This window comes from Pelmatolapia mariae, linkage group LG4, assembly GCF_036321145.2.
Source record: "Pelmatolapia mariae isolate MD_Pm_ZW linkage group LG4, Pm_UMD_F_2, whole genome shotgun sequence".
Taxonomy (NCBI): domain Eukaryota; kingdom Metazoa; phylum Chordata; class Actinopteri; order Cichliformes; family Cichlidae; genus Pelmatolapia; species Pelmatolapia mariae.
In genome coordinates this window covers 30,793,610-30,818,253 of record NC_086230.1, presented here as the reverse complement: position 1 = coordinate 30,818,253, position 24,644 = coordinate 30,793,610, and the positions used below count along the sequence as shown (strand labels likewise).

At 41.3% G+C, this 24,644-nt stretch overlaps 1 protein-coding gene across 2 annotated transcripts; it reads right to left on the bottom strand.

Moving 5' to 3' along the window:
* Window positions 1–561: 561 nt before the first annotated feature.
* Window positions 562–23,417, bottom strand: slc1a9 (solute carrier family 1 member 9). 2 transcript variants are annotated; one of them, XM_063472411.1, is made up of 11 exons: window positions 23,285–23,417; window positions 15,858–16,013; window positions 14,878–15,030; window positions 13,177–13,433; window positions 11,280–11,385; window positions 11,016–11,142; window positions 8,876–9,109; window positions 7,922–8,116; window positions 4,099–4,233; window positions 3,522–3,960; window positions 562–2,788 (listed from the first exon to the last, which is right to left on the bottom strand). In XM_063472411.1, the coding sequence occupies exons 2-11, from the start codon at window positions 16,006–16,008 to the stop codon at window positions 2,588–2,590; spliced, it is 1,998 nt and encodes a 665-aa protein (XP_063328481.1). In that variant the 5' UTR covers window positions 16,009–16,013; window positions 23,285–23,417; the 3' UTR covers window positions 562–2,587. The 2 variants fall into 2 exon arrangements, with proteins under 2 accessions (XP_063328481.1, XP_063328482.1); XM_063472412.1 differs by lacking the exon at window positions 23,285–23,417 and adding an exon at window positions 18,282–18,455.
* Window positions 23,418–24,644: the final 1,227 nt, after the last annotated feature.

Here is a 24,644-nt window from a genome sequence, read left to right as displayed (position 1 = left end):
GGGCAGATTAGCGCTTTCTTCTTTGGACGCCATCAGCCGCAAATGTCGATCGAGACAAACTCGAATTTTAACGAACCTAAACGAGAGTTTCGATTTTCAGTTTTTGCCGAGCTCTTGGGTGGTGGGGGGGGGGTTCACCTTTCTGCTCAGCTTTCCTCTCTGACGTGTCCCTAAGCTAACGTCAGCCTTGCTTGCAATCACCCACAAAGCCCTTATGCTGTCTGGGAAGAATGAAAAGGATTGACGTCTTTCTGGCCATCTGCCGCCTACCGATTCCTCTCCCATCCATCACTCTCCCCTGCCTCGCCCATCTCTAACTCTTCCCTGAGAGGATTAAGTGTGTTGGTATCTCTGTCTTTGTCTCATTACGTCCTCGTGTGTAATGTGTGCATTCTGCTTATGTGTGTGTTGCAATTTTTCCACTCAGTAATATCTTTGTCTGCAGGATTTTTCCACTGTCTTTAGTCACCAAACACTGACGCGTGTCCCCCTTTGACTGCAAATCCTCCCACAGATTGCACAAGTTCCTTTAGCAGCAGAGGAAACACAAGAGAAGTGCAGTTACTTTAAATAAATCTCTAAGATTTTATTACATACAGTATACACACAATCTGGACCTGTGACTCTGCATTGAGACTCAAGGATGTAGGGAGGCAGTTCATGAAGTTCAGTTTGAAATGAAAGGCAGTTCAGTGGGACAGAAAATGATATTTTACAGCAATTAACAAATTTAAATAATAAGTAAGAGTAAAATAACAAGTAAATTTAAACAAACAACAAAATTGAAACAGCTTCTGGCCTAAAATTCATCATTTCACACACCAGACCACAACAAAGAAAATACAAACCCTAGATAATATAGACAATATTAACATCAACGGTGACTGATGTCAGAGGGAATGAGGTAAAAGAGCACTGAGGATAAACATGTAAAGAGAACTGTATAAAAATACTGCCTGCCAGATGTAAAGTATCAGTTGGTATTTTTAAAGGACTAATTCAACATTTTGAAAGATATTTGCTGTCTTAAATAGGAAGATCTATTTGTCTTGCGGCTTTCACGCACAAACTCCTCGCACATGATGAGTTTTCACGTGTAGCACATCTGCTTTAGTCTGGTTCTCACTTTGGTTTGAATTCGAGTGGCGCTTGGGCATGCAGGAGGAAACCACATAACTTCTGTATTCTCATGCTGGCAAGTTATAGACTAATAAATGAAATGACTGAGATGCATTTTTATATTTCCACATTTACATTTGGTAACAGCTAGAAAAGCTTCATAGCTGCAGCCAGTTCACGTGTGAAAAACTCTACTTTCATTTCCGACAAGGTGACCCTGGAGCATCCGTTAGTTAAGTTGCAATAGGCTCAGACTGCAATGAGCACCTCGTTTTACTCCTTTGTATCCTTTTCCTTTTCCCCAACCTCCCAGCCAGTCACGGCAGATGGCTTTCCTCCCCGAGTCTGGCTCTGCTGGAGATTTCTTCCTGTCAGAAGAGAGTTTTTCCTTCCCACTGTCACCTGCTGCTTGTTCAAAGGGGATCATCTGATTCTGGAGTTTTTCGCTCCAAAACACCATAGGGTCTCAAACGTAGTCAACTCAAAGCACCTTGAGTTGACTACTGTTCTGATTTGGAATTATATCGATAAAGCAGAATTAAAATGAGTACTTTCTTTCAGTATACTAAATATAAAGCTACATTTTACCAGCTAGTTTTCTCAGCCAAAACACTAGTAGGAATCAGCTATCCTGGCTATCTCCAAAGTGAAGTAAATCCACCAGTACTGGTGACCACCTGCAATGCAAGGATTTGAAAGGATCAAACTGTCACTTTAGTGAAAAATTAAACATCCAGCAAAAGTGCACATTTTAAATTCAGCTTTTAAACTTATTAGAAAAAGACATCACCTGTTATTTAATGAGATTTAAAGGTGCTAGTAAATGTTTTTATGACCTTGAAAGAGAACCAGGCCAGCCATTTTCCACTGAAAGCTACCTGAAGTTCTACATATATTTACAGTTAATGATATTAGTCTTTAACTGTGAATACATTTTGTCATCACTGCAAATGTCCTCAAAATGTCAAATTTTTCTTTTAAAAGTACATTTTTTAAAACTTCCTTAAAGGGAAGCAAAGGGAATCTGAGCAAACTGAATTCCTGTTTGTGTGTTACAAGGCTGGTAAGAACACCAGCAGACTTTTTTCATCAAGAGCAGACTCACATTCTCTGGCATCAGTCGAATTCTTGGACGTTTATGCGTTTGGGAACATTTTAGGTTTGGGTGGATTTCAGAAGAAAAATTATAAATCAAGACTGGAGTAGATAAGATAAGGAGGAAAAGAAACTCTTTCAGCATCCAACCACAGAGCAAAAGTCTCAGGCCTGGTTTTTAAGGGCCCTTCTTGGGAATATTACACTGCATTGCCATCATGACATTTTAAGATCCGTGCATTGAAAAATTAGCAATGCAACCAGCTAGAAACCCACTCTGTACCTCCACTGAAGAGTGAAGCTGAAAGTGGTTAAAACCTGTCGTAAAAGTGGAAACAAATCGACTGTGAAACACGCTGGTGGTGAAATCTGATCACGGCAGGTCGCACGGTGGGATGGTGTGCCTTCGATCGTAAGCGGTGTCATCGCTCTCCTCACCGTCGCTCACTTCGCCCAGAACCCTCTCCCTCTCCTCTTCCTCCTCAGTTTCACTCTCTCGCCTCAGTCGCTCCCGCTCCCTGTCTCTTTCTCTCTCTCGCTCTCTCTCTCTGTAGGAGCGCGGCAGTGTGGGAATCTGAGAGTGTGAAGAGACCGAAATGAGATCATGCAGCCTGCACTGACTGACCAACATACTTAAATTTAACATGCTAAATGTTAAAGGTCTTTCCCAGGATGATGTCATCATAGTCATATTATTAGGATCAAGGCTTTGAGTTTATCTGCATCAAGAAATCTTTGATGCATTTTTAATATACATGATAAAGTGGGCATATTATATTAATTTCTCTGTAGTTTTGTTTTTGTTTTTTATACTCTATTAGAGTAGCTTTACATGATTTGCAGTTCAAAATACTCCTTAGTTATCTTAATGCATCCGAAGGTTTTAACAGCAGGTGAGTGGGGTTTCTGTGCTCCTAGCTGTAGCCGTGTGCTTCAGTGTATCATATAAGGGATAAGCACTCTCTGTGATGTCATACAGAGCTAAGAATTGAAAACAAAAGCCTTTAGAGTAGTGTCAAGCCTAAGCTTTTGGTATACTTATACTGAACTGGTAAAATGACCCCATTAAAACATTAAAACATCAGACATTTGGTCAATTACAAGTTATTAGGATCCTGCTATAGTTTAGAAGATGTGACAGAATGTAAGCCAGCTGCTGCTCTTTTATCAGAAAAAAAACTATAGACACATATTTGTAATATTCAACAAACTCTATGCTAAATAACAAGGATAACAAGAAGATTTAGATTTCTAATATATGTACTAACTGCCATCTGTCTTTAAAGTATAAGGTAGAAAGTACATACCTGATTGTCATGGCTGGGCAGGACACAATATCCCGGCTCTGTCCTGCGCAGGAGGCGTGGGGAATGAGTACGGAAAGGCCTGGGAGAGTGGGAACAGACGGAACGCGGAGAGGGAGAACTGATGGAGCGTGGTGACGGAGACCGGACAGAACGGGATGGCGAGTAAGTGATGGAGTGGGATTGGGAGAGTATGTGACTGTGGTGGTTTTGTTTGGGTGGGCGAGGGGAACGAGGAGGCAGCTCGGGCGGTTTGAGAGGGTCGACCATGTCCATCTCCGTGAGGATTGGCGGCGGAGGGACGAAATCGAGCTCCTCCTCTTGCGGGAGCGTTTGCATTTCGGCTGCATCAAGTTCGGTGAGCTCCGTCTTTGACAAGTGATCCACAATCCCGGCACCAAATGAGTCGCCAACGACATTGATGGAGGTACGCATTCGGTCACTGAGTGGACAAACGGCATCAGCGTCAGTGAGTGAAATTACGGCTTAGTGATACCAACTTTAAGTTAAGTGTCAGTACCCTAACATGGATTGCAGAGCAGTGATTTATTATTGCCTGCTCATCAGACACCTGACTCACAGCAGCCAGTCGACAGCGATCAGCAGACTGATGTCCTGGGTAGGCAGGCCGACAGCTGTCAGGATCAGTAGCATGGTTACCAGTCCAGCGCTAGGAATACTGGCGGCTCCAACACTGGCCAGTGTGGCGGTCATACTGGAGAGAAGAGATGGGAAAAAGGTATATTTAAATCATTCGTTTCCAAGAGTTTTAAGGAAAGACCAGGAAGACAAGCATCTATTAAAAGATGCACTTGAATAGTTGTTTATAGCTGCTGTTAAAGAGAACCACTATAGTCGCAAGAGGACTTTCGTTCCCATCTGGAGTAAATTATATTTTGTGACATGAAAAGAGGCAAGTTTCATATCTGATGATACTCGAGGGGGAACTGATGTGAATGTGGGTTGCAAAGCGGCTTGCAGTAATGTGCTGTAGGCAGGGGGAAATAATCAAATTGTAATTTCTGTGATGATTCTGGCTTTTTCACATTTATGCTCATTTGGCCTTTTCTAATCAGTCATTCAATCAAGTGCAACCCTTTCATCACTCCCTAATAGTTCAGCTCCAGTCAAGCGTCAGACATCCCTGTAACTACTGTGCTGCCTCTTTTTGCCTTTTTTGACTATTTGCACATACACATAAATCAGAGGACACACTGGCTGTCTTAAAATTCTGTGTCTAGTACTACCTCCCCTGTAAGAGTTTTTTTAAACTTAAATAATTTGTAATGTTTGTTACACTAATGGCTAATTGTGTTAAATAAACAAGCTTGGAATACTGTTCAAATATTTGAGATTATAATTTGTAACTAATTTGTCATTAGTAACGTAGCTCTAAGCTAAAGCAAATTAAATAGCATGGCCTCCATCAGTTTTTCCAATAGTTACTCTTTCTTTGATTACATAGCAGGGGTATCAGCTGAGTGATGTGGGCTGGCAATGAGATCAGCTGAACTGATCTGAAATTGAGGCTAACTTGAGTTCATGGCCTGCCTGAACTAATGGCATGCTGGCATATTTGGAAAGCTCTTGAATTTAGGCTTTTCAAGAAACAGAGTCAAAGCATGCAGACATTACTTTTTTTCATAGTTTTCTGAACACTCGCCAAAAATGGTAGACTGAAAAATGCAAAAGTGAATTAATTCCACATGCAAAAGGTGATGTGTGATGGAAAAAATATCTGAAAAAATAATTAAACCCAACTGTAAAACCAGACCATTGTGCTCAAAAACTGCTGAAACACCAGAAAAGGCTAAACCGAAACCACATTTAATATTGGAACTCACCAATTCATGCTTTCACTGCTGATTCAGCATGTTTAGTCAGTCATGTGGCAGCCAAAAGCACAATTAGCTTAAATTTAAAGACTTTTAATTGTAGCAGGAGGTGAGTTTTAGTTTTACGTGTTTATAATATCACCATATAAAAAAAATCAAAAACCTTAATCTGCCTCCACCCACTAAGATTTACACATGGAGTGGTCCAGTATTCTGTTTTTCAACATCACACACCAAAAGCCTCGGATTTATGTGAGCTCATTTACATGTATTTCATCAATGCAATGCTTGTATAAAGGAGAGGTACATGAGGATAGAAAGGACTCAGTTCCTCTGTCCACAACAAAAGATGTTTCCTGAAGTAAAACTTTAAAGACTCTGAAAAGTGCTGCTTGTCATGGCATGTCTGCAATTAGAGAATTATCAGTAACCACATGGGCCTGCAGGCCAGCCAGTTTGGATACTGCTCTAAACTGTGATATTTACTGCATGAAGCTATTCATATGTTATTAGTTACATCTCAATTGCGTCTGACAAACTGCAGTGCCAATTATCACCATGCTGTGACTGGGAGATTAAGTGGGGCAGATTTATGTAGCACATATGGATTTTATTTCAGTTTCATCACACATGATACAAAAACCATAGAGCATTTTCTTAAAATTAGATTTAGGAATTTTGTGGTAAACAGCTGTTGATGAAAGACACACAATAAACAACTTCAAAGTGCTGAGCGTTATTTGTAACCCGCGGCCACAACAAGCAGAATCTGATCCAAGCAGACTGGATCCAATCTCCTGCTCAAACCTCAGAAATGGGAGATGAATATTTCTTTACTTCCTTCCATATTTATTTCTATATCTCGTAACATACTTGATGCAAGTTGTTTGAAAATGCACTAAAGCATGCAGACTGTACATTTCTGTAAATGCAGAAAAGAAAATGAATGAACGAGTTCCACTGTGTTTGTGTTGCTGGTTTCTCGATAAAGATGCACCAAGACATTTGATGAGTGAAATTATTTGTATTTTATCTGAATGTTGCCTAACACTAATCAGCTGGTATTTGTGCAACCATAAAAGCTACAGATGCAGATTGCTAAACAAGTTTTAGGTGTTAGCTGGAAACTTAGCGCTCCTCTTGTTCAGCTGAAGTCACTTCTGGCTCCAAAACATGTTGATCTTTTATATACAGTCAAGTCAAACGTCACTTTCCATTCATCTATGTTTGACGCGGGATGAGAGACTTTAGGATGAGTCAGAACATAATTGATATTTTTCCCTTTTTACTAATATTTGAATCAGAATGAACTTTGACACAAAAACCTTACAGGACGGCGGGCTGACACGGCATTCAGGGAATATTGTTTGTTAATATCCTTCTTAGGAAAAATAACAGAGAGCAGGACAAAAAAGGAACCTGTTCTGGTGCAGTTAGGTGACAGAGACTGTGATGGAGGCTACTTACACTAATGTGCACAGCGGTTTATGTTTACATTCACACCCCCACAATTTCCTGTCCCATCCTGCTTTTGGCCACAGCATGTGAGTAAATTGTGCCAGGTGCTTTTTGCTCTGGCTAAACACATGACCTTCTATCACCTAGTTTACTCAGCTGATGGTGTAAACAACAACAAAAAGACAACAAACAGCTTGTCACAAGGGCCTCAAAGGTGCTCCAACATCCATGCTTAAGCATTATGAAGCGTTTCACGTCAATATCAGCACATATTTAAATTTATATGTAGAATCAGAATATATGCATACAGTTTTATTATTCATTTGCATCTCATGTTGTGTCAGTGTTCTGATTTTGGTGGTAACTAAAACATTCTGTGTGTTGAATCAATGCAAATGTTTGTATACTGGACACTTTCTACAAATGTCAGTCCATCCTCTTTATAAACTGCACACCCAGCTAGATTTGCAGGGTAGCTCAAGCTTCTCCCAGATGACACTGAGCGAGGGGTGTTGGTTCCTGCAAAGGTCATCAGTTCATCACAGCGCTACAAACCGGATAGACAAGACAACCATTCTCGCTCATATCCACACCCTGAGCCCATTCTGGGAGACCAGTCAACCTAAAATGCAAGCCTTTGCACAGTGGAAGGAAGTTGGAGCACTTGGAGAAAACCCACACAGGCACAGGGAAAACATGCAAACTCCACACGGGAAGGCCCCAGCTGACCTCGAGGTGCAGATCCAGAACTTTCTTGTGTGCAACTACATCGCGAACCACTGTACCGCTGTGTGGACTGGTTAAGGTCCAGTGTATAGATATTAAAACCACTTTGGTTTGTTCTGTTTCTTTTATGAAAAATGTAAATAGAAGAAAAAGCAGTGCTTGGAATCTGAGTAGGTTAAGTAGAAGATAAATGTTTTTTGCTCTTGGTTTTGGAAACGAATAGCTGGCTGGCAAAGATGCTGTAAGGCATCTTCAGAAGCAGCCAAGTAAGGAAACTATTAAAGGCTTATAGCTGATGTGGGAGAAAGAGCACTGGCGCCTCAACGGTGCTGCTTTCTGATAATGAAACCTGAGTTATGAGAGTCAAGTCACCATGTGGTTTACCTGACAGTGATGATCTGCCCACCGTCCAGGGTGATGTCATTCATTTGGGCAATAAAGATGGCGGCCACGGCTTCGTACAAGGCGGTGCCGTCCATGTTAATGGTGGCACCTATGGGCAGCACGAAGCGAGTCACACGCTTATCAATCTTCAGATTTTCCTCAAGGCAGCGGAAGGTGACCGGCAACGTCCCCGCGCTGAAAGAAGAAGGCCACACACGAAGGCAAGTTAGAGGGAAAAAAGGTGCAGATGTACTCGGAGCAGGCGCAAAGTGTCTGCTGAGGGATATAAAATAGGCAGACAGGTGGTGAAAGGCATAAGTGCAGAGGTGAGGACGAAGGGAAGAGACAACAATTAAAAAAGGCAGGAGAAATTTGAGTCGGCCGACAGCCTCGTCCTAACAGCTGGGGTAGGCCACTGTTTCAATCCTCCAACATGTGAATTAAAGGAATTTGATTCCCGGCCCCGCTGAGGTCGGGTCATAATATAATTAGAGAAAACGTTGATAGGATTACCCATATTCACTAAAGCCTCAGTAATGTGCCAAAATAACAGTTGGTTTCAGCAGCAATGCTGAATCCCAGGCAGGCTGGGCCAAGCCAAGCCGGGCAGGATACAGCGGGGCCAGTTTGGCTGGTGGCAACTAATCCGAAGGCTTAGATACTTACAACACAGAATCTGTCCGACATGGACTCGTCTATGATAGCCTGCGCTTTGGCTCTGCTGTCCTGATTTGTCAGTGTAGCTGCATAAATACAGATCTTTGCCTTCAGGCCTTTCAGATTTAACCCAAATAGCTGAAAGCGAGTAGCAGGCTACGCCGATCAATCACGGTAACTACAACAGCTGTCCGAGCAATACGTGTTGTAAAAGAAATATGTGACACACATGTGTGAACACATGCCCAAACAGACGACTTCCAAACATACATATGCACTTCCTGCAAGCTGTCATACCTGCTAGCAGTGCCCAAGGCTGTGATCCATGCCTGGAAGATCCCAGAGTAGAAAGCAAAGGGGCTTTTTCTGGTGATTGCAAAGAATATAGCGGGTAGGATCAAGCCCCCGTGGATCACCAGACCCACAATGACAGTCACCATGTACATGCCCAGCTGCCTGGCTACCACCTCCAGGTCCCCGATAGCTGCGATCTTTCCCGCAATCAGAGAGGCGATGCCGACAGGAGAGTACCTGGACACAGACATCACAGCAGAAATTATTTGATTGGGACTGATTGTGGTTTATGTTCCATTAAACTCCATTTAGTATACACTATATATGTGTATGTACATGAATATTTCTTTCTGCTTTTTTAAACTGTCCTATAAGCAACAAAGCCATTTAAAGGCAGAAATAGTTTGATTTGATTGACTGACTTAATCTATTAATTATGGATGAATTACAACAAAGGACAAGGTGTCTACAGGTCTTTTGAAGGCTACTCTTTCTACTTTACTATTCTTTAAAATAATATTTAAGATCAAACCTGCAATGGAAAGTACAGACTTTATATATAGTCAAGCACAAATGTTCACACAAAAGTAAAAAGACAAAAAATGGCTTTGTTTAGGGTCACAAGTGTGTGTAAATGTGAAAACAACATAATCATTGTCATCGTCCCAAACATTAAAAAAATGTTTCACATACAGTGTTATTGTTCTATTAAATAATTCTATGAACTGGCTTTAACCACCAAGAGTTATTGGTGGTTACCACCATAGCTGTTTGTCAGTGAACTCACCATGTCTGCATGTTACTGCCAGGATCACATTTGAGTATTTTAAGATGTTTTCTGACACAACAACCATTAAATAAGCCAATAATTAGCCTATAAGCGTCCTGTTGCCATTAACTATATTTACACATATAAAACACATTTAAAAGGGATAGCAGAACAATAAACAATGCCGCAGAAATGGTGGCACTGTGTTCTAGTAATCCATGTGGTGACATGACGATAAATTTTACAAGGCCTTTTATAAATTGATGTGAATTTAAGATATTTTAAGAATATTTAAGGAGCTGTAGCCACCCTGTTACTTTTTTTTAATGTCAGGCCAATGTTTTCGCCACCTCATCAATCTTTAGTCACTGTCAAAGAAGCACGTTTCTCTGCAAGGGGACAGGACACATGCTTGGATCTCCGGTTTCCAGCTCTGGAGTGCAGTTGTTCCCGTTCATGAATACAGACTGCAGCTATTGGGACACTTGAATTAAAGCGATTCCTTGTCCCATCATGAGACGGTGCATTCTCCCAGGTCAGCTGGCATCCAGTGACAGTTGTTTGGTGCAGTATGCCATGTATATGATTTGATAGATGTGCCCCTTGTATGATGCGTGCTTTTTGTATACACTGGATTCTGTGTTTGGCTCGCACCATAAGCCCGTGAGTAATCTGTTTACACTGAGTGAGTGATACAGACAATGATACAGTTCCTTTGGTGTCCAGCTGCACATGTAGAGGAGGCTTAGAGGAGCTGCGAGACAAGCATCCTGCTGTTTCTCGTCCAACCGCCTACTCTACTCCTCCTTTCCTTTCCCATCCCCGCTCCGAGTACCGCTACACTTTCTCTGCGCCACTTGCCAGGGTTCTGCGAAGCCTCAAGACGTGCACTGCTCTCTGAAGGAATGCTCTCACACGCATCTTTTTACGTCCCTCCTGCCCGCATCTGCTTTCTGCTCTGCCACCAAGTGGCTCCTCTGTCGTCGATGGATCCATTACATTCTGGAGATCTTCCACCGCGGCTCCCCTGGGAGCCCACAACGCCGTTCCGGGCCCCGGCTCCTGCTACTCCCCAGCATACCACAGACTCCAGCATGTCCCAGGGAAACCCTCTCCCTCTTTCCATCTGTCTGTGTCCTTCACTGACACACTTTCTCCCTCTTCCTCTTTGTTTTTTTTTTCTATCTGACCTTGCTGCTTGTTCCCACAATTTGCCTCAAGCACACAGTCATCGCCTTATCCATCACTGTCTCTGACCGTTGTATGCGGTATCTCCAAAATGTCAAACGTTGGCCAACAAGAGGAAAAACAGAGGCACGCACTTTTTAAACACAGACACACACAAATACGAATAAAGGAATACAAGACACCGACCACATGATCATGGACACCATCGTCATGATAATTTCATTGAGGATGTTGAAGAAGTCACACATGACCTTCCCACGCTCGCCCATCCGGCCCATGCAGATCCCAAAGGTGATGAAGAAGCCAATTAAACCTTGACGAAAACACAAAGCAAGCGCGTCAGTGGAACCACGCAAAGGAGTGAAACAGATGCAAAAATGAGGACAAATAAACAAAAAGAGACCTGGAAAACGCAAGCGTCTCGCAATACGAACTCTGTTATCAACTCACCGAGGACGTTCATGCCCCATTTGTATTCCAGTTTTTTTCTGTTCACTAATATGGGCTCAGTTTGGTTTGGTGCTGCGACCGGCACCTTTTTCAGCACCGTCTGAACCTGAAGGAAACACGGGGCGACATTCAGATTATTCTGTGGTTTGTGCTGGGGTGCTTAGATTTTGTAACTCCCATTGTGTGTGAACAAACAAAGTTTTGGCAGCGGCATGACGTGCTCTGATTTCTGTTTAAAGAAAAGGCAAAACAGAAACATAAATACAACATAGGGGAAGAAAAAGGAGACGAAAAGGCTGAAAGGGGGAGGACAACTCCCTGCTGCTAAAGCAGTGACTTATATGAATTTACTGAATTCCTGATGAGTACGAACAAAGAAGCAGTATAAAAAAAAGATGCAGACAGAAATAAAGCTCTCGGTTCACCAGCAGATGCCTTACTGCACTAAATAAGGATGTGGCTTTGCAGATGTAAAGAGATTAGCGGTAGCAGCAGGACGGCTGACCATCGCCCAGTCAAACACAGATAACTACTTCTAATCATTCAGACGAACACGCATGACAGAAAAAACAGGATTGGACAGAAGAAGGCAACTGCAGCATCATGAAAACACAAGCCGCTTCCTGAATTGTCCCTCTTCGACCGCACCATTAGCACTAACTCACAATCCATTACAAAGAATGGAAAAAAGCAACCCTAGATCTATTTTATAAATGACTTCAGTGCCATGACCACAATGGCACTGATTTATCTTATTTTAGTATGTAAAACGTGTTTTCAGTGGTTCACTTGATAAGCTCTATATTAGTATTTGTTTTAAACTAGATTATTACACTCTGGGCCCTGGGTGGGCAACAAACTCTCCCAGAACTGTTGTGGAGATCTGCACCAATGATCTGAACTCATTTCTGCTTAATATTAATTTAATTTTATAAGTTTATTACTGCAGCAATCCACACCAGTCCCAGTTTTTCATGTTGCCCCTTTAGAAAATGAGTTGCCCACCCCTGCTGGGGATGGGTTTGGCTTTGACTCCTGTGATCTTTCTGTGTGGAGTTTGCATACTCTCCCCACACCAGCGTGAGGTCTCTCTGAGTACCCTGGCTTCCTCCAACAGTCCAAAAAGTTGTGTGGCCTCTTAGCCTCTTTCTAGCCAAATGAATCTAGCCTTTGAATCAGTCCAGACAACATATGTAAAAATTGTTACGTATGAAGTTTGGGGAACAGCTAACCTCTCTGGAGAACCATAAGTTTTTAAGAACTCTGTCCGAGTCCTTCATTCTCTTAAACTGCTCAGTAATCCCTTATCCAGAAAAGCTCATGTCCTCAAATGTGGCCTGGGGCACAAGCAAGACTTTCCAATATGATACACTTTGGATAATAATTATTAGCAATAATAATTGTTGACAATCGCTGACAAAACAATCACAATCAGGATCCAAGTGGTAGCTGTTTTGGAAACTTAAATCTGTAGTTTGCAATGGTTTTTCTAGTGAACTATTAACATGAAGCACATGAAGCACATGAAGCGATGTCTGTGAACATTCATTCAAATTAAAGCGGAAATTTATCTTGAAAAACAAAAATACAATTTTAATAAACTTCTGACATTATTTATTTACCATTTTTTTCTCTATTCAGTGTAGTTTGATTATCATCACCTTAAAGCTGAATGATGAAAATTTCATATAAGGAATGTAGAGCCTCACCAAAATCTTTGATGCTGAAAGTGCCAGCAAAGCAATACTGGGAAACACTCGCGTTTTATTAAAAGGAAACTTATTAGTCAAGAATCTTTCTTTGCTATGTTTATATTAACATTTTCAGTTTGCTTGAAAGCTTATGGTTCAAAATGAGCCAAGATAATGAAGCACTAGATGGTTAATGTGGAGGGTACCTGCTGGAAGCAAGCTTGCACCAGGTTTTCTGGGAAGAGGTTTCGAATCAGGTCAAGGAAAGCGTCCAGACTGCTGACTTCCTGGTTTTTTGCGGATGTGGATGATGAGTTGCCTCCCCTCAGTTTAGGGTTCCCTGGGTGGATCCCCAGCACCAGGATGACCCCGAGGACGGCAGCGATTACAGTGGTGGACATGTAGTACACCATGGCTCGGCTACCCATCCTTCCACTGGAGCGCGCGTCTAGACCAGCAAGCCCTACAAGAGACAGAGAACAGATTTAAAACAATGTGTGTCCAAGTCCACAGAGTCAATAACAGTGTCTTTACCTCAAAGCTCGAGTCTCCCAGTACTTTAAACTGCAAATACTTCCTGTAGAGTGTTTAAAGTTTGATACATGTTTTTTGGATAAACCGCTGGCTTTTTAGTTTTTAGCTTTTCACATGCCAATTCATGAATCAACTCAGGGGGCTCTAGCTGGCTAGCTATCTGCTAGGTTTTCTACTTTCAGTCACTGAACTGGTTGTCAGTTTGATGATTTCTGGAGTATTTTTATCCAATTACATGAGAAATATAAGAGCATACATAACTGATATTATACGTCTGTTTTCCTCCTTAATTCGAGCATTTAAATTGCATGTTACTTACTTAAATCCTTAACACTTAACACGTGCAGGAGCTGTTGAGCCATGGAAACCCATACCATGAAGCTCCCAGCATACAGATTTTGTGCTGATGTTAATGCTGGAGGAGGTTTGGAACTCTGCAGATATTAAGACTTTTGCACTTGTTGACCCTGTTTCTGTTACTTTATAGGTCTGTGGCTTCATGACTGAGCTGCTGTGATTACTGAATGTTTTCACTTTGCAATAATACCACTTACAGATGCTTGTGGAATATCTATGATGCAAGAAATTTCACAAACCAACTTGTTGCGGAATCCTGGTGGAAAAGGTGGAATCCTGTTACAGGACAACAAGCAGATTCAGGGAGCTTTTTAGAAAAACCTATTTTTTCACAAGTGTTTGCAAAGGCAGACTGCATGGGTAGGTACTTGATTTTATACACCTGTGATGATGGGACTGAAAACACTTGAATTCAAAAATTAATGCAGCATTGCTCTTGCCTTGGAGGCTGGATGCTGGAGCTATCAGTCCTGAATTCACTGTGTTCCATCTGAAGTCCGACTTGAGGGGAATGTTCCAGTTGAAAAATCCAACTAGGAAATTCCAATTTCCAGCTTCAGATGGAACACACCATAAGAGGAGTGGCTCGATACTTTTACCTACATTGTGTATGTCTGTGTGACGCTCCCATACAGTCTTATGGGAGTAAGAGTCCCATACAGTTTGCTTGAGTTAGCTTATAACAGAAATCCACCCTTTTGTCCAAATATGGTAACTTCTGACTAATAAGTACACGTAGTCCTGTAGACTACATGTACAGCAAATGCAATAGTCCATTAGTTCTACTAATGTCAGAATTTACATTTTTCTACAGTTAACATATTAACATTTTTAGTTTAGTTTATTATGGTTAAAGTTCAGGAGTATGAGGTTGTAGTTGGTTAGTAATCACTGGGGACAATGAGTGTGCCCTAAATTATGCACACACTGGACAATCATCAATTACAGTGTTAACACAGTATTGGTTACTTTTTAACTTATTAAAAACAACATGATGCTGTCTATAACGGCCACACCTGTGATAAGGCTGGAGATGATAAGAGGCAGGATGAGCATCTTCAGCATCCTCATAAGGATTTCTCCAGGAAAGGAAACCATTGTGAGGGCGGCGCTGTCTGTCACCTGCATGTACCGCAGCGTCATCCCAAAAACAGCTCCCATGACGACGCCTGAGGAGTGGAAAAAAATAAGCTAATTACAGAGTTTTGTTTTTGTGCAGCAGTTATTTAGCCAATTATGTCTGCATTAATTTCCCAAACCATTAAAAAGGCATACTATGTTTCCATGCCTCAAAAATTCCCATAATAGCACAGGCTATTGTTTTAGTTTCCAGACAAGTCGAAACGCATGCCTAAACACTACCTTATGTGCACATTTAGCTAAAAATATAATGAATATTGGTTCAAAAAATGAGTTCCAAATGTCACAAATATGTAAAACTCGGTAGTAATATTAACCGTGTCAGAAATCAACCTCAGTTTATAACCTTTCGGCGGACTCATTAGCCTTTTTTGTGAGGGCCCCTAACACTGTGTTTAACCTTGGAGACTAATGAGAGCCATCTACTGTAATGTAAACAAGTTCATATCAAGGTTTAAATCTAAGTGACAAATTGCAGACAAAAATAACACACTCCTTGACTCTGCAGGCCTTTTTTTGACAAAACACACAGCTGTGGAAAAACATACCAAAGTGTTTACAGTGGCAGAGCAAAGACAACAACAAGCCTAAGACATCTCATGGGAAAATGATCCCGGAGTATTTACATCAAGGTTTGCGTGTGGTAATTTTTTCTGCAGCATAAATTGGTCCTTTTCTTTTTTTTTTAACAATAAAACTAACCTCAGTTGTAATTCTAGTCATTCAGTAAAACATGTGGGAATTTGGAGTGTTAAACTATGTGCATAAAAGCAAAACAAAGGCTTGTTTTGCTCCAGCATTTCTTCAAGTTATGCCCTCATCATGGCATCGCCTGAGTGCTTCTTTTCATGTGTACCCATAACCGTGAGTCCCAGCAGCAGGTTGTGTGTGTTGCGGCTACAATGGCCAGCATCTTTATACGCAATCTCTGTGTTGTCATCTCGCTGGTTTTCTTTCTCCTTCTCCTTGTTTGCGTTGGACTGGTTGGCTGTCGGCTGGTTTGTCATCCTGTCTGTGAGGACAGTGGAAAAGGTGGGTTTTAGTGCTGAATGACGACATGCTTTGGAAAGCAAACTGCAGCATCTCATAGCAATGCTGATTAGCTTAGACTATAAATGTTTAACATAGCAAGGGTAGACTAGCAAGGCTTCACACTTTACCGCTGGGGGTGGTCGAGCCTATTTTTCAAAGGGGATTAGTGAAAACCAGAAGCACCTAAGGCTCACACAACAGGAATGTCCTGTGAGTATTTGGTTTAAGTTCTAAATGGAGGTAAATGCGCATAACTGAAGGCAATCCAAACACAGCAGGCAAGGCCTAAACAGGACATGAAGAAACAACTCAAGAGATGTAATCTGTTCATCATCCTTTAAATGGAAAATGATGAAACTGCCAGACTCTAAATACAGCACAATATGGAGGTGATAGAAGATAGAGGAACAGATTTAGCTGATTTTTGAGGTAAAGTGAGGTAAAGAATGACCCCCTAAAAGCAATAGGATGTGAACCCTGGATGTGTTAGACGCTCTGAATGAAGCCCTGTGTACAGTGAAAGCATTTGTTCAAGTGTTTTTGATGATGTTTATCACCTACATTTCTCTTAAAGCAGAAAGATGAGTCAAATTCATCTATAACTTTGCTTAATGTGCACCATCTTTTCTGATAGATTTATTAAACTGAAAAAATTCTGTACAAAATAATACACAACTAATAATTCACTTTAATTCAATTCAGTTTTATTTATATAACACCAAATCACAACAACAGTTGCCTCAAGGTGCTTTATATTGTAAGGTAAACACTCAACAATAATACAGGGAAAACAGAGAAAACTCTAATAATCATATCACACCTCTTAAACAAGCACTTTGGCAACAGTGACAAGCACAAACTCCTGTTTAACAGGAAGAAACCCCCGGCAGAACCAGGCTCAAGGATGGGCAGCCATCTGCCGTGACCGGTTGGGGGTTATTCAGTTATATAGAATATTATCACGTGAGCATAACAGACACTTGGAACACTGGTGCTTTCAGACCAGCAAATAAAACAAGAAAGTTGAATCGTATCCGTTATCAGTTATCTGGACTTCCTAGTAACACCGAAGTCCCGAAGTCCTGTCTGTTGCCCAAGAAGTTAAGTTAGCTGACTAACCAATAAATTCCCAGACTGATCAAATATTTTTCTGGATAAACGAAAGTTTACCTGCTGGTGTTGCTACAAAGATAGCAGGAGGATCACCAAAGTCATTAATGTTCTGATGCCTGTCTTCATAAGTGATACAACTCTCCTAACCCTATATTTTGGAGAAAGATAAGACAGATTTTTTTGGTAAAAAGTCTCAATACTTTTAGATGTGCGTCAGTTAAAATGATTACTTTCTTTTTCTTCTTGATTAAGGGTTAGGGGTTGTCAAAGATGATGACTCGCAACTCAGAGGGTCAATATTAATGCTCTGGGCAACATTTGACATCTGAGTGAAAATTAATGGCAATACATCAAATACTTGTTGAGTTACTTCATAGAAAGCTGTCCCAGTCAGGAGCCTGCTGAATGAAAAGTCTAGGGAATACCAGAGCGAAGAGGCTCATCCTTCAAAGACTGTGAATGTCTGCATCCATCCAATAGATATTTAACCTGGACCAAAGTGCAGGAATGATGTCAGCATTCCCACATGGACAGCATTACTGAAAAGAGTAATTTGATAATAATGAAATCCAAGTGTGCTGTCTCTATAATTCCAAATCACACCGACAATAATTTAAATTATATATGTATATATATATATATATATATATATATATATATATATAGACTGAAAAACAAAATGATTTAACACATCTTCACCATTTTGAACAATCGCCTTAAAGCCAATTCTTCAATAAGCACAAGTCGACGAATTAGTCTCAGAGTTTATTTTAGCTCCTGTGCATTTCAAATTTCCCTCTAAAGCAGAGTTATTTCCATCAAAACAATGAGTCATGGAGGAAGAATGTGTTTACTGTCCAATAACACGACGCGTTTCCAGTCTACCAAGAAAATTTCAGAGACCCCACCGCTACCATCTCTCAACATTAATTGTACACAAACACATCTGGAGAGCAGCGCGGTCGTGCCAAATCCCTGTCACAAGTATGAGTGTCACATTTACAAACAGTCTGACTCAATGAGATAGCTGCAATCAGCCATGGTTATAATCCATCAATTTTAGCAGATGGCATACAGTCGTATACATTAACCAAAAGAACAGTGCACAAGGGAGGATGTGTAAAAAGATACCTACTGCTTTATGTGTTCACTTCCACGCTCTCACCTCCTTCTCCCTCTGGCCATATCGCTGCCCCTTTCTAGTCTGTGACTGTGTCCAGTCCAAGCACCAATTTGGATTTCCAGAGTTATCCCAAATTGGTGCGTATCAGGGCCGGAGCATGCCCAGCCAAGTTTCAATTGCAGAGATATAATCCTCGGTGAATGGAGTACCGAGGAGAGGAGGGGGAGGGTGTTCCTCTTAATAGTCTTCACAAATCCTCTTTTCAATCCTTATGTCATTCTTAGCATGAATATTGTTTGGTAATGTCAGCTGACCACATGCAATTTGCTTGCATATGCGAATGAGAATAAGAGAAAGACGTCTCTCCCCTTTTCATCAGTGTTTACGACAACTGTCCGCTCCTTGTGTGGATTTAAATGACCACAGTAGGCGGAAAAAATTGAGCCCAAAAAAGTAAAAGTTTCAAACTGAGATGTGACCGGGCTACAAAAGGGGCTACTACGAAGAAAATGAATGAGTAAAGTTTAATTTTTAAACAGACAACAAGAAAAACCAAAAATCCTGCTGAATGTGAAAAAGACTAATACTATGAAAATAACAATATCTCTCATCCTCTCCTTTCCTGATAAGAGACCTTGAAAAAACTAATCAACAGCATGTATCCTGAGATGAGAGCGGCAGTGATGAGTGTAAGCTGCAAAGACATCTTCAAGGACTTGATGCAGTGCTGCAAATCTGTCTTCTTTCCCCAACAGAGAGATTACTTTCCTGCTCCAGGAAATGTCAGCGCTGCCTCAAGACAAAATGTAGCTGGCCTCTAGGAAGCAACTCTTGTTGGGCTGACCTGCTGGCTCTGTTCAACAGAGGAAAACCGAGACCATTTACAGTGTGGGAAGATTAAATTTTACTCCTTAACTTTCTAAAGTCTTGCCTGAAAAGCTCTAAACAGAATACAGAGCAAAGGCAACGCACCACATGGAATTTCTGTTACATCACGAATAAAATGCAAGAATTCAAGTCAGTGAATTCAGTTTGGTCAGCCAGCTTACAGTAAATCCAGGATTTCAGAGCAACATGACACAGGTATTGCCAGTCTGCCAGGTAGGCTGCAGACACGGGGGCATATTCCCTTTGAAGAGAGAACACCTTTAAATTTTTGCAAGAGCTCTGGAAACACATGTTAGTGATAAGTGCTGAAACACAGGGGTAAAGGAAGAGGAACTTCAAAGCGAGTGAAGCTTAGAGCAGAAATAAAAAAATAAAAGAAGCACTAAACCCTGCTGGTACAGTAGTGATAGCATTGCTGTTTACATGCCCTCTTTGCCAAATACAGACACCAGACAGAAGCCTCCCACAGTGACTTTCAGAGTAATGGCGACTGGATAAACATGAGGTCCCTCAGTGTAAACACTGCGGTCATCCATCTGATGTGTGATGATGACCTGTGCAGCGCGTGACAACCATCACAATCAGTCTTCACATGCGGTCATGCACTTACGACACATCTTCTTAATCGTCATGGCTTCCAGGGCGACGGGTCACCATGCCAGAATGAGTTAATCTCCCCAAAGAGCGAGCTCTGATTACTGTAAATGAGCCCAAGCAGCTGTAGATAAAAAGGTGCGCGTACAACTCGAGAGAACTACCTCAGTTTCTGTCGCAGGCTCGTCAACCCCCCTCCTCATTTCCACCCATAGTCTTCCACATAAATAATCCGACCATTCGATCACAGACGTTGATCCAAGAGATCAAACAGATGCAGCTCTAACTCCCCTCCTTCCATCCAGTGTGTCTGACTGTCACTGAGCTTAACGTTCACTGCGTACAAGCTTTTTGATTTCTTCTAAAAATCAACATACAAACGTGGCTGCCACTAGATATACACAACAAAAATGTACATTTTTAAATCTGAAATCATCAACAAAGGACCGTGAATAATCGATTTGACCATTTGACATGATAAAGTCGTTGTAGTCACGCAAACTATTGTTGTAAAGTGAACTTCTCTTGGTTTTTAAGTGAGTAAATGTGAGAATGTCACCTTCGCTTCTACGCAGTTTTGATATATAAACTGCAGGCTGTAGGAGAGGCTCAACTCTTTCATGGAACGAACATGAACTATAAGAGAACTTCTGCATCCAGATGGGATCATTGTGTGACGGCATGTAAACCGATCAAAGGTACTCGTCTCCCACTAAATCACCTGATTCACTGGTGCTTTCTACACAGACTAAATTCCAACCAATAATTATCTTGTCCTTTCAATTTACAAACACAATATCAAATTGTGTATCCATGTAAAGATTTTCTGTGTGTGGATGTTACAAATATACGCTGTATTTTATTTTGAGGAACCATCTGTGCGTGTAACTCCGGGTGTGTACGGGTGTGTCAGAGGATTATTTCCAATGGTTGATTGTTTGGTGTGAGCCTTGCAAACGGATCGAGATATAATCCCCATCCCGCCCCTCCACCACCCTTGTTCAGCAGAGGGAGATGAGGATGGCCACTGCAGCAAACACAATAAACTACACAACACACAACTGCCATTGCGTGTGTAATAAATGAGAAGATCTGGGTGTGTTATCCTGTTAGCACCATTATGCAATATCACAAAAATGAATGTGTTGTACTGTTGTAGCTGGCTAATGGTTTGGGTTTTTTTTGCATTAATCAATGATTGTCTGGTCAGTTACATGACAGAAAATCAACAAAATAACATGAAGTCTTCCTGCCACATAAATGGGAAAAAAGCAGCAAAGTCACACATTTGAGAAGACGACATCATCTTACAATCTGTCTCTCACTTAAAAATGACTATAAAGGTTCAAATTTGTTTTAAGCTCATAAATAATTAACTCATCACTTGACTTCTGGGTCTAATTAGTCATCTGGACAAATGGAAACTGCTGATTACTTTTCAACAGTCCTAAACATGTGCATTTTAGTTCAAAGTTTCAAAGACCTTTTCAAATCTTCTTTCTCCTTTGAGTTTGTGACCATGATGGCGTTCCATGACAGAAAATCACCGGAACTGTATTAAAAATACACTCAGCATTTTTCTTTTAAATTGGGTTTCATTTATTTGAGAATAAAATACATTTTTGTTCATTAAACAGATGAAAAAAATAGAAAAATGCACAGAAATATCTAAGTACGGTAATGTCTTAACTATATAAACTGTGAGACTGTTTCAATTGACTACAACTTAATTTTTTATAGCACCAGTTTATAACAACAGTAGTCTTTTATGTTGAAAGGTTCAAAGATGAGACACACTCCCTTGAACAGCACTTGGCAATGCTGTCGAGGAAGACTGACCTTTTAATAGTAAGAAACTTGTGGCAGAACCAGACTCGGCCATCTGCCAAAGGCCAATTTTGAGCCTGAAAAAACCTTGAAAGTCATGTAAAAAAACTTTCAGGTGGTCATTTGTATTGCAAATATCTAATTTTACCTTGCAAAACATGAACTGAGCTGTAATTCACATTTGATTGCTGGTTTCAAACATTAACCCTGGTGGGATAAGATTGCCTGCTTCTGCTACCTATTTGTAAAGCTGCACAATAACAGCTACACTCAAAGACAAGAGATTACACGCACATGCTGCACCGCAAAAACGCCATAATGGCCTTCTCTCCCTACAGACACCCATATTCTAGATATCAGCGATGACAGATACACAGCACGAGTGTCCGTGCACTTCAAAGCAGAGCGCTACCAAACTCCTTCAACATATGCACAACTGCCTTCAAACACATGCCTGGTGTATGAGTTTACCAGATCGCAAAAGCAGCGGGGTTACAGTCAGTGAAGGTCAGTGTCGGCCACATCAGGTCTGCACACACACACACATGTGAGCGCACATGGGTCTAGATGCCTCCTCTTGACTGTTTGACAGTGAATAACAAGGAAACTTTTGATACTAGATAATCAGATTCAGCACCGAATTTGGATTTGGTAAATGCTGTCTAATCCAATTCCTTCTAGTGCACAAAGATATCTCACTTGCATTTCCTGTCAGTTCACACAAGTTGAAGATCACCAGTAGAATGAAATTAGGCACGTCAGGAGCAGGCTCTGGATAATATTTCAGAAGTGTCCTGAGGTTAATTCAAAGGAAGTCAAGGATGTGACAAGCTGACATCAACAACTAACACTTTATGTCTCAGGCCTATCTGTTGGACAGCGTTACATATACAATAACAAGAAGAAAATCCCAATGTCTGAGAAGATACAAACAATAAATGTGGCAGCGTTATTTTGCTAAGATGTGAGAATAGGTAGAGTGCAAATGAGAGAAAAGACTTGAGTTCTTGTGTGTGTGGTGTTGTCTACATGTGCGTGTGTGAACACATGTCAACACACAGACACAGACACGCACCCCCTCCCCTCCTCTCTCTCACGGACGATAATCTGAGTGCATTAATCTGTTGTTTGAACTCCTTAAGCACAGACTGTCTATCACATCTGCTCTCTTCACCCCAGTAAAGCTCTGCAGTTTATAAACTCCCTTTTTCTCCTCTCGCTCTCCTTCCTTCTCCTGTCTTTTCCTTTTTTGATCTGTCGCCGCAATTTCTCTATCGCCTCTCACTCCAGCAGGACTAAATTTAACACAGCTCATTCCCTTCATACAGTAAATCCATCTTCTCATTTGGCCACCAGACCTTTTTGGAAACTTCTTATTCCAGCTTTGAATCTCTCTGATCCCTCTCTGATCTTTCTTCCTCTTACTCACATCTGATAAAACATGACAGGGCCCACATGTTGAAAAACTGAAAAATCACCCAAACCAATGTCTTTAATGAAATAAAACCCCAAAACATTCACAATCTTTGCACAAAAAAAAGATTAAACAAACCATTAATGTGTCTGGAAATAAACACCCAATAATCACAAATGATACAATAACTGATAAAGGTGACAAATGATGCAAATTTAGCGCATGTGCGCGAGGCGTGAATGAAGGGAGAGGAGAATATAAAAAATGACAACAAGGAGACGGACGAGCTTACCTGCTGTCTGTCGCTGTCTCCCATCCGACAAGAGCGAGGCATCGGGAGAGACACGCAGAGCAGGGACGTGGAGATGATGAAGACGAAGAGGGGATGGGAGGCGAAGTCACAGTCCTTGCGTCATCTGAGGAAATTTGCAGATTAATACAACAGCTTGATGCTCTGAGCCCCTCTCCTCCCCCACCTCACCCCACTGCATCTCACCCACACTCCCATCTCCTCCCCTCCCTCCTTTCTCTCAGCCTTCATGACTGTATCTATCACAAGCCTCTTTTATATCACTTTGGTTACACTTTTGGGGAATGCACGGGACAGGCGAGAATTACCAGTGACAACGATCACACGGAAGGTGGAAGATAGATGCGAGAAACAACTTTAAAATGATTATGGAAATTCTGCAAGGAAGGAGTTTGGGGACTTTGAGGGGGGGGGGGCATCATTATCCTCCCTTCCACAGGAGGGTGCTATGACTCTTCACTGAATGGAAGAAACCTGCTCAGCAGCTTCCCCCTGAGGGATACATTGACAGATATCAGTGTCAGTCGGTGAGGCCTCAAAGTGCATGGGGGGCCAAGGGTGGAGCTGCTACATACTGCACATACAAGGGTCAGGCTTTTTCCATGAACCATGACACTTTATCAATACACGGAGTTAGAAATAAAGTGATAAAGAAGATGAGAAGTTTCAGGTTTGTCATTCCAGAGCGCTGCGTCGTAAAGACTGGAGGCCTGAGGCTTTATGGGGAGGGGTGGAAGGGGGGGTGATTTATGAGTGTAGCATCTCAACTGTCATACATGATGTTGTATAACAACATGACTTTGCAGACATTAATAAGGAAGCATTCTTCGGTATAGTACGAAACCCGCACAGCCGTTTCCTTGCTGGCTTGGCAGACAGACGAAACTAGAGTAAAATAAAATTACCTCAAAACTATAGTACTAATAAAAAGGTGATTTTATAAATTGATGCACATTCAGTTAACTTCTGTGGTATCTCTAAAAGGATCGCTCATTACAAAAAAAAACCCCCAAAAAACCCCAAAATAAAAACCCCCAGAAATTCTGATCTGGAATATGGACTGCCGAGCAGATGTCACTTGTTGCTGAGTCCATTCTAATTTTAGCTTAAGGATACACAAAAACACATTCAGCAAATATTTAGGTCAGTAAGATATTCTTTAAAGTTGAGCTTTAAGTGTCAATTTAAGCATATACAAGAAGAATATTAACATAAGAACAAGACTTAAAAGACTGTACAGATGCTTTATATTACAATGTCACTTTATCCAAAAGCTAAACAAACATTAAATTTGTTTTTATTCCACAAATTGCACGAAATCGATGGATGCAACCACCGTGAC

Excerpts from the sequence above, each read along its gene's own strand:
- slc1a9 (XM_063472411.1), bottom strand. The coding sequence starts at position 16,008 with ATGACAAACCAGCCGACAGCCAACCAGTCCAACGCAAACAAGGAGAAG. Across the intron at positions 4,234-7,921 it reads GGGCAGATCATCACTGTCAG|TATGACCGCCACACTGGCCA; the intron begins GTAAACCACATG and ends TCTTCTCTCCAG. Across the intron at positions 2,789-3,521 it reads TGCCCAGCCATGACAATCAG|ATTCCCACACTGCCGCGCTC; the intron begins GTATGTACTTTC and ends TCACACTCTCAG.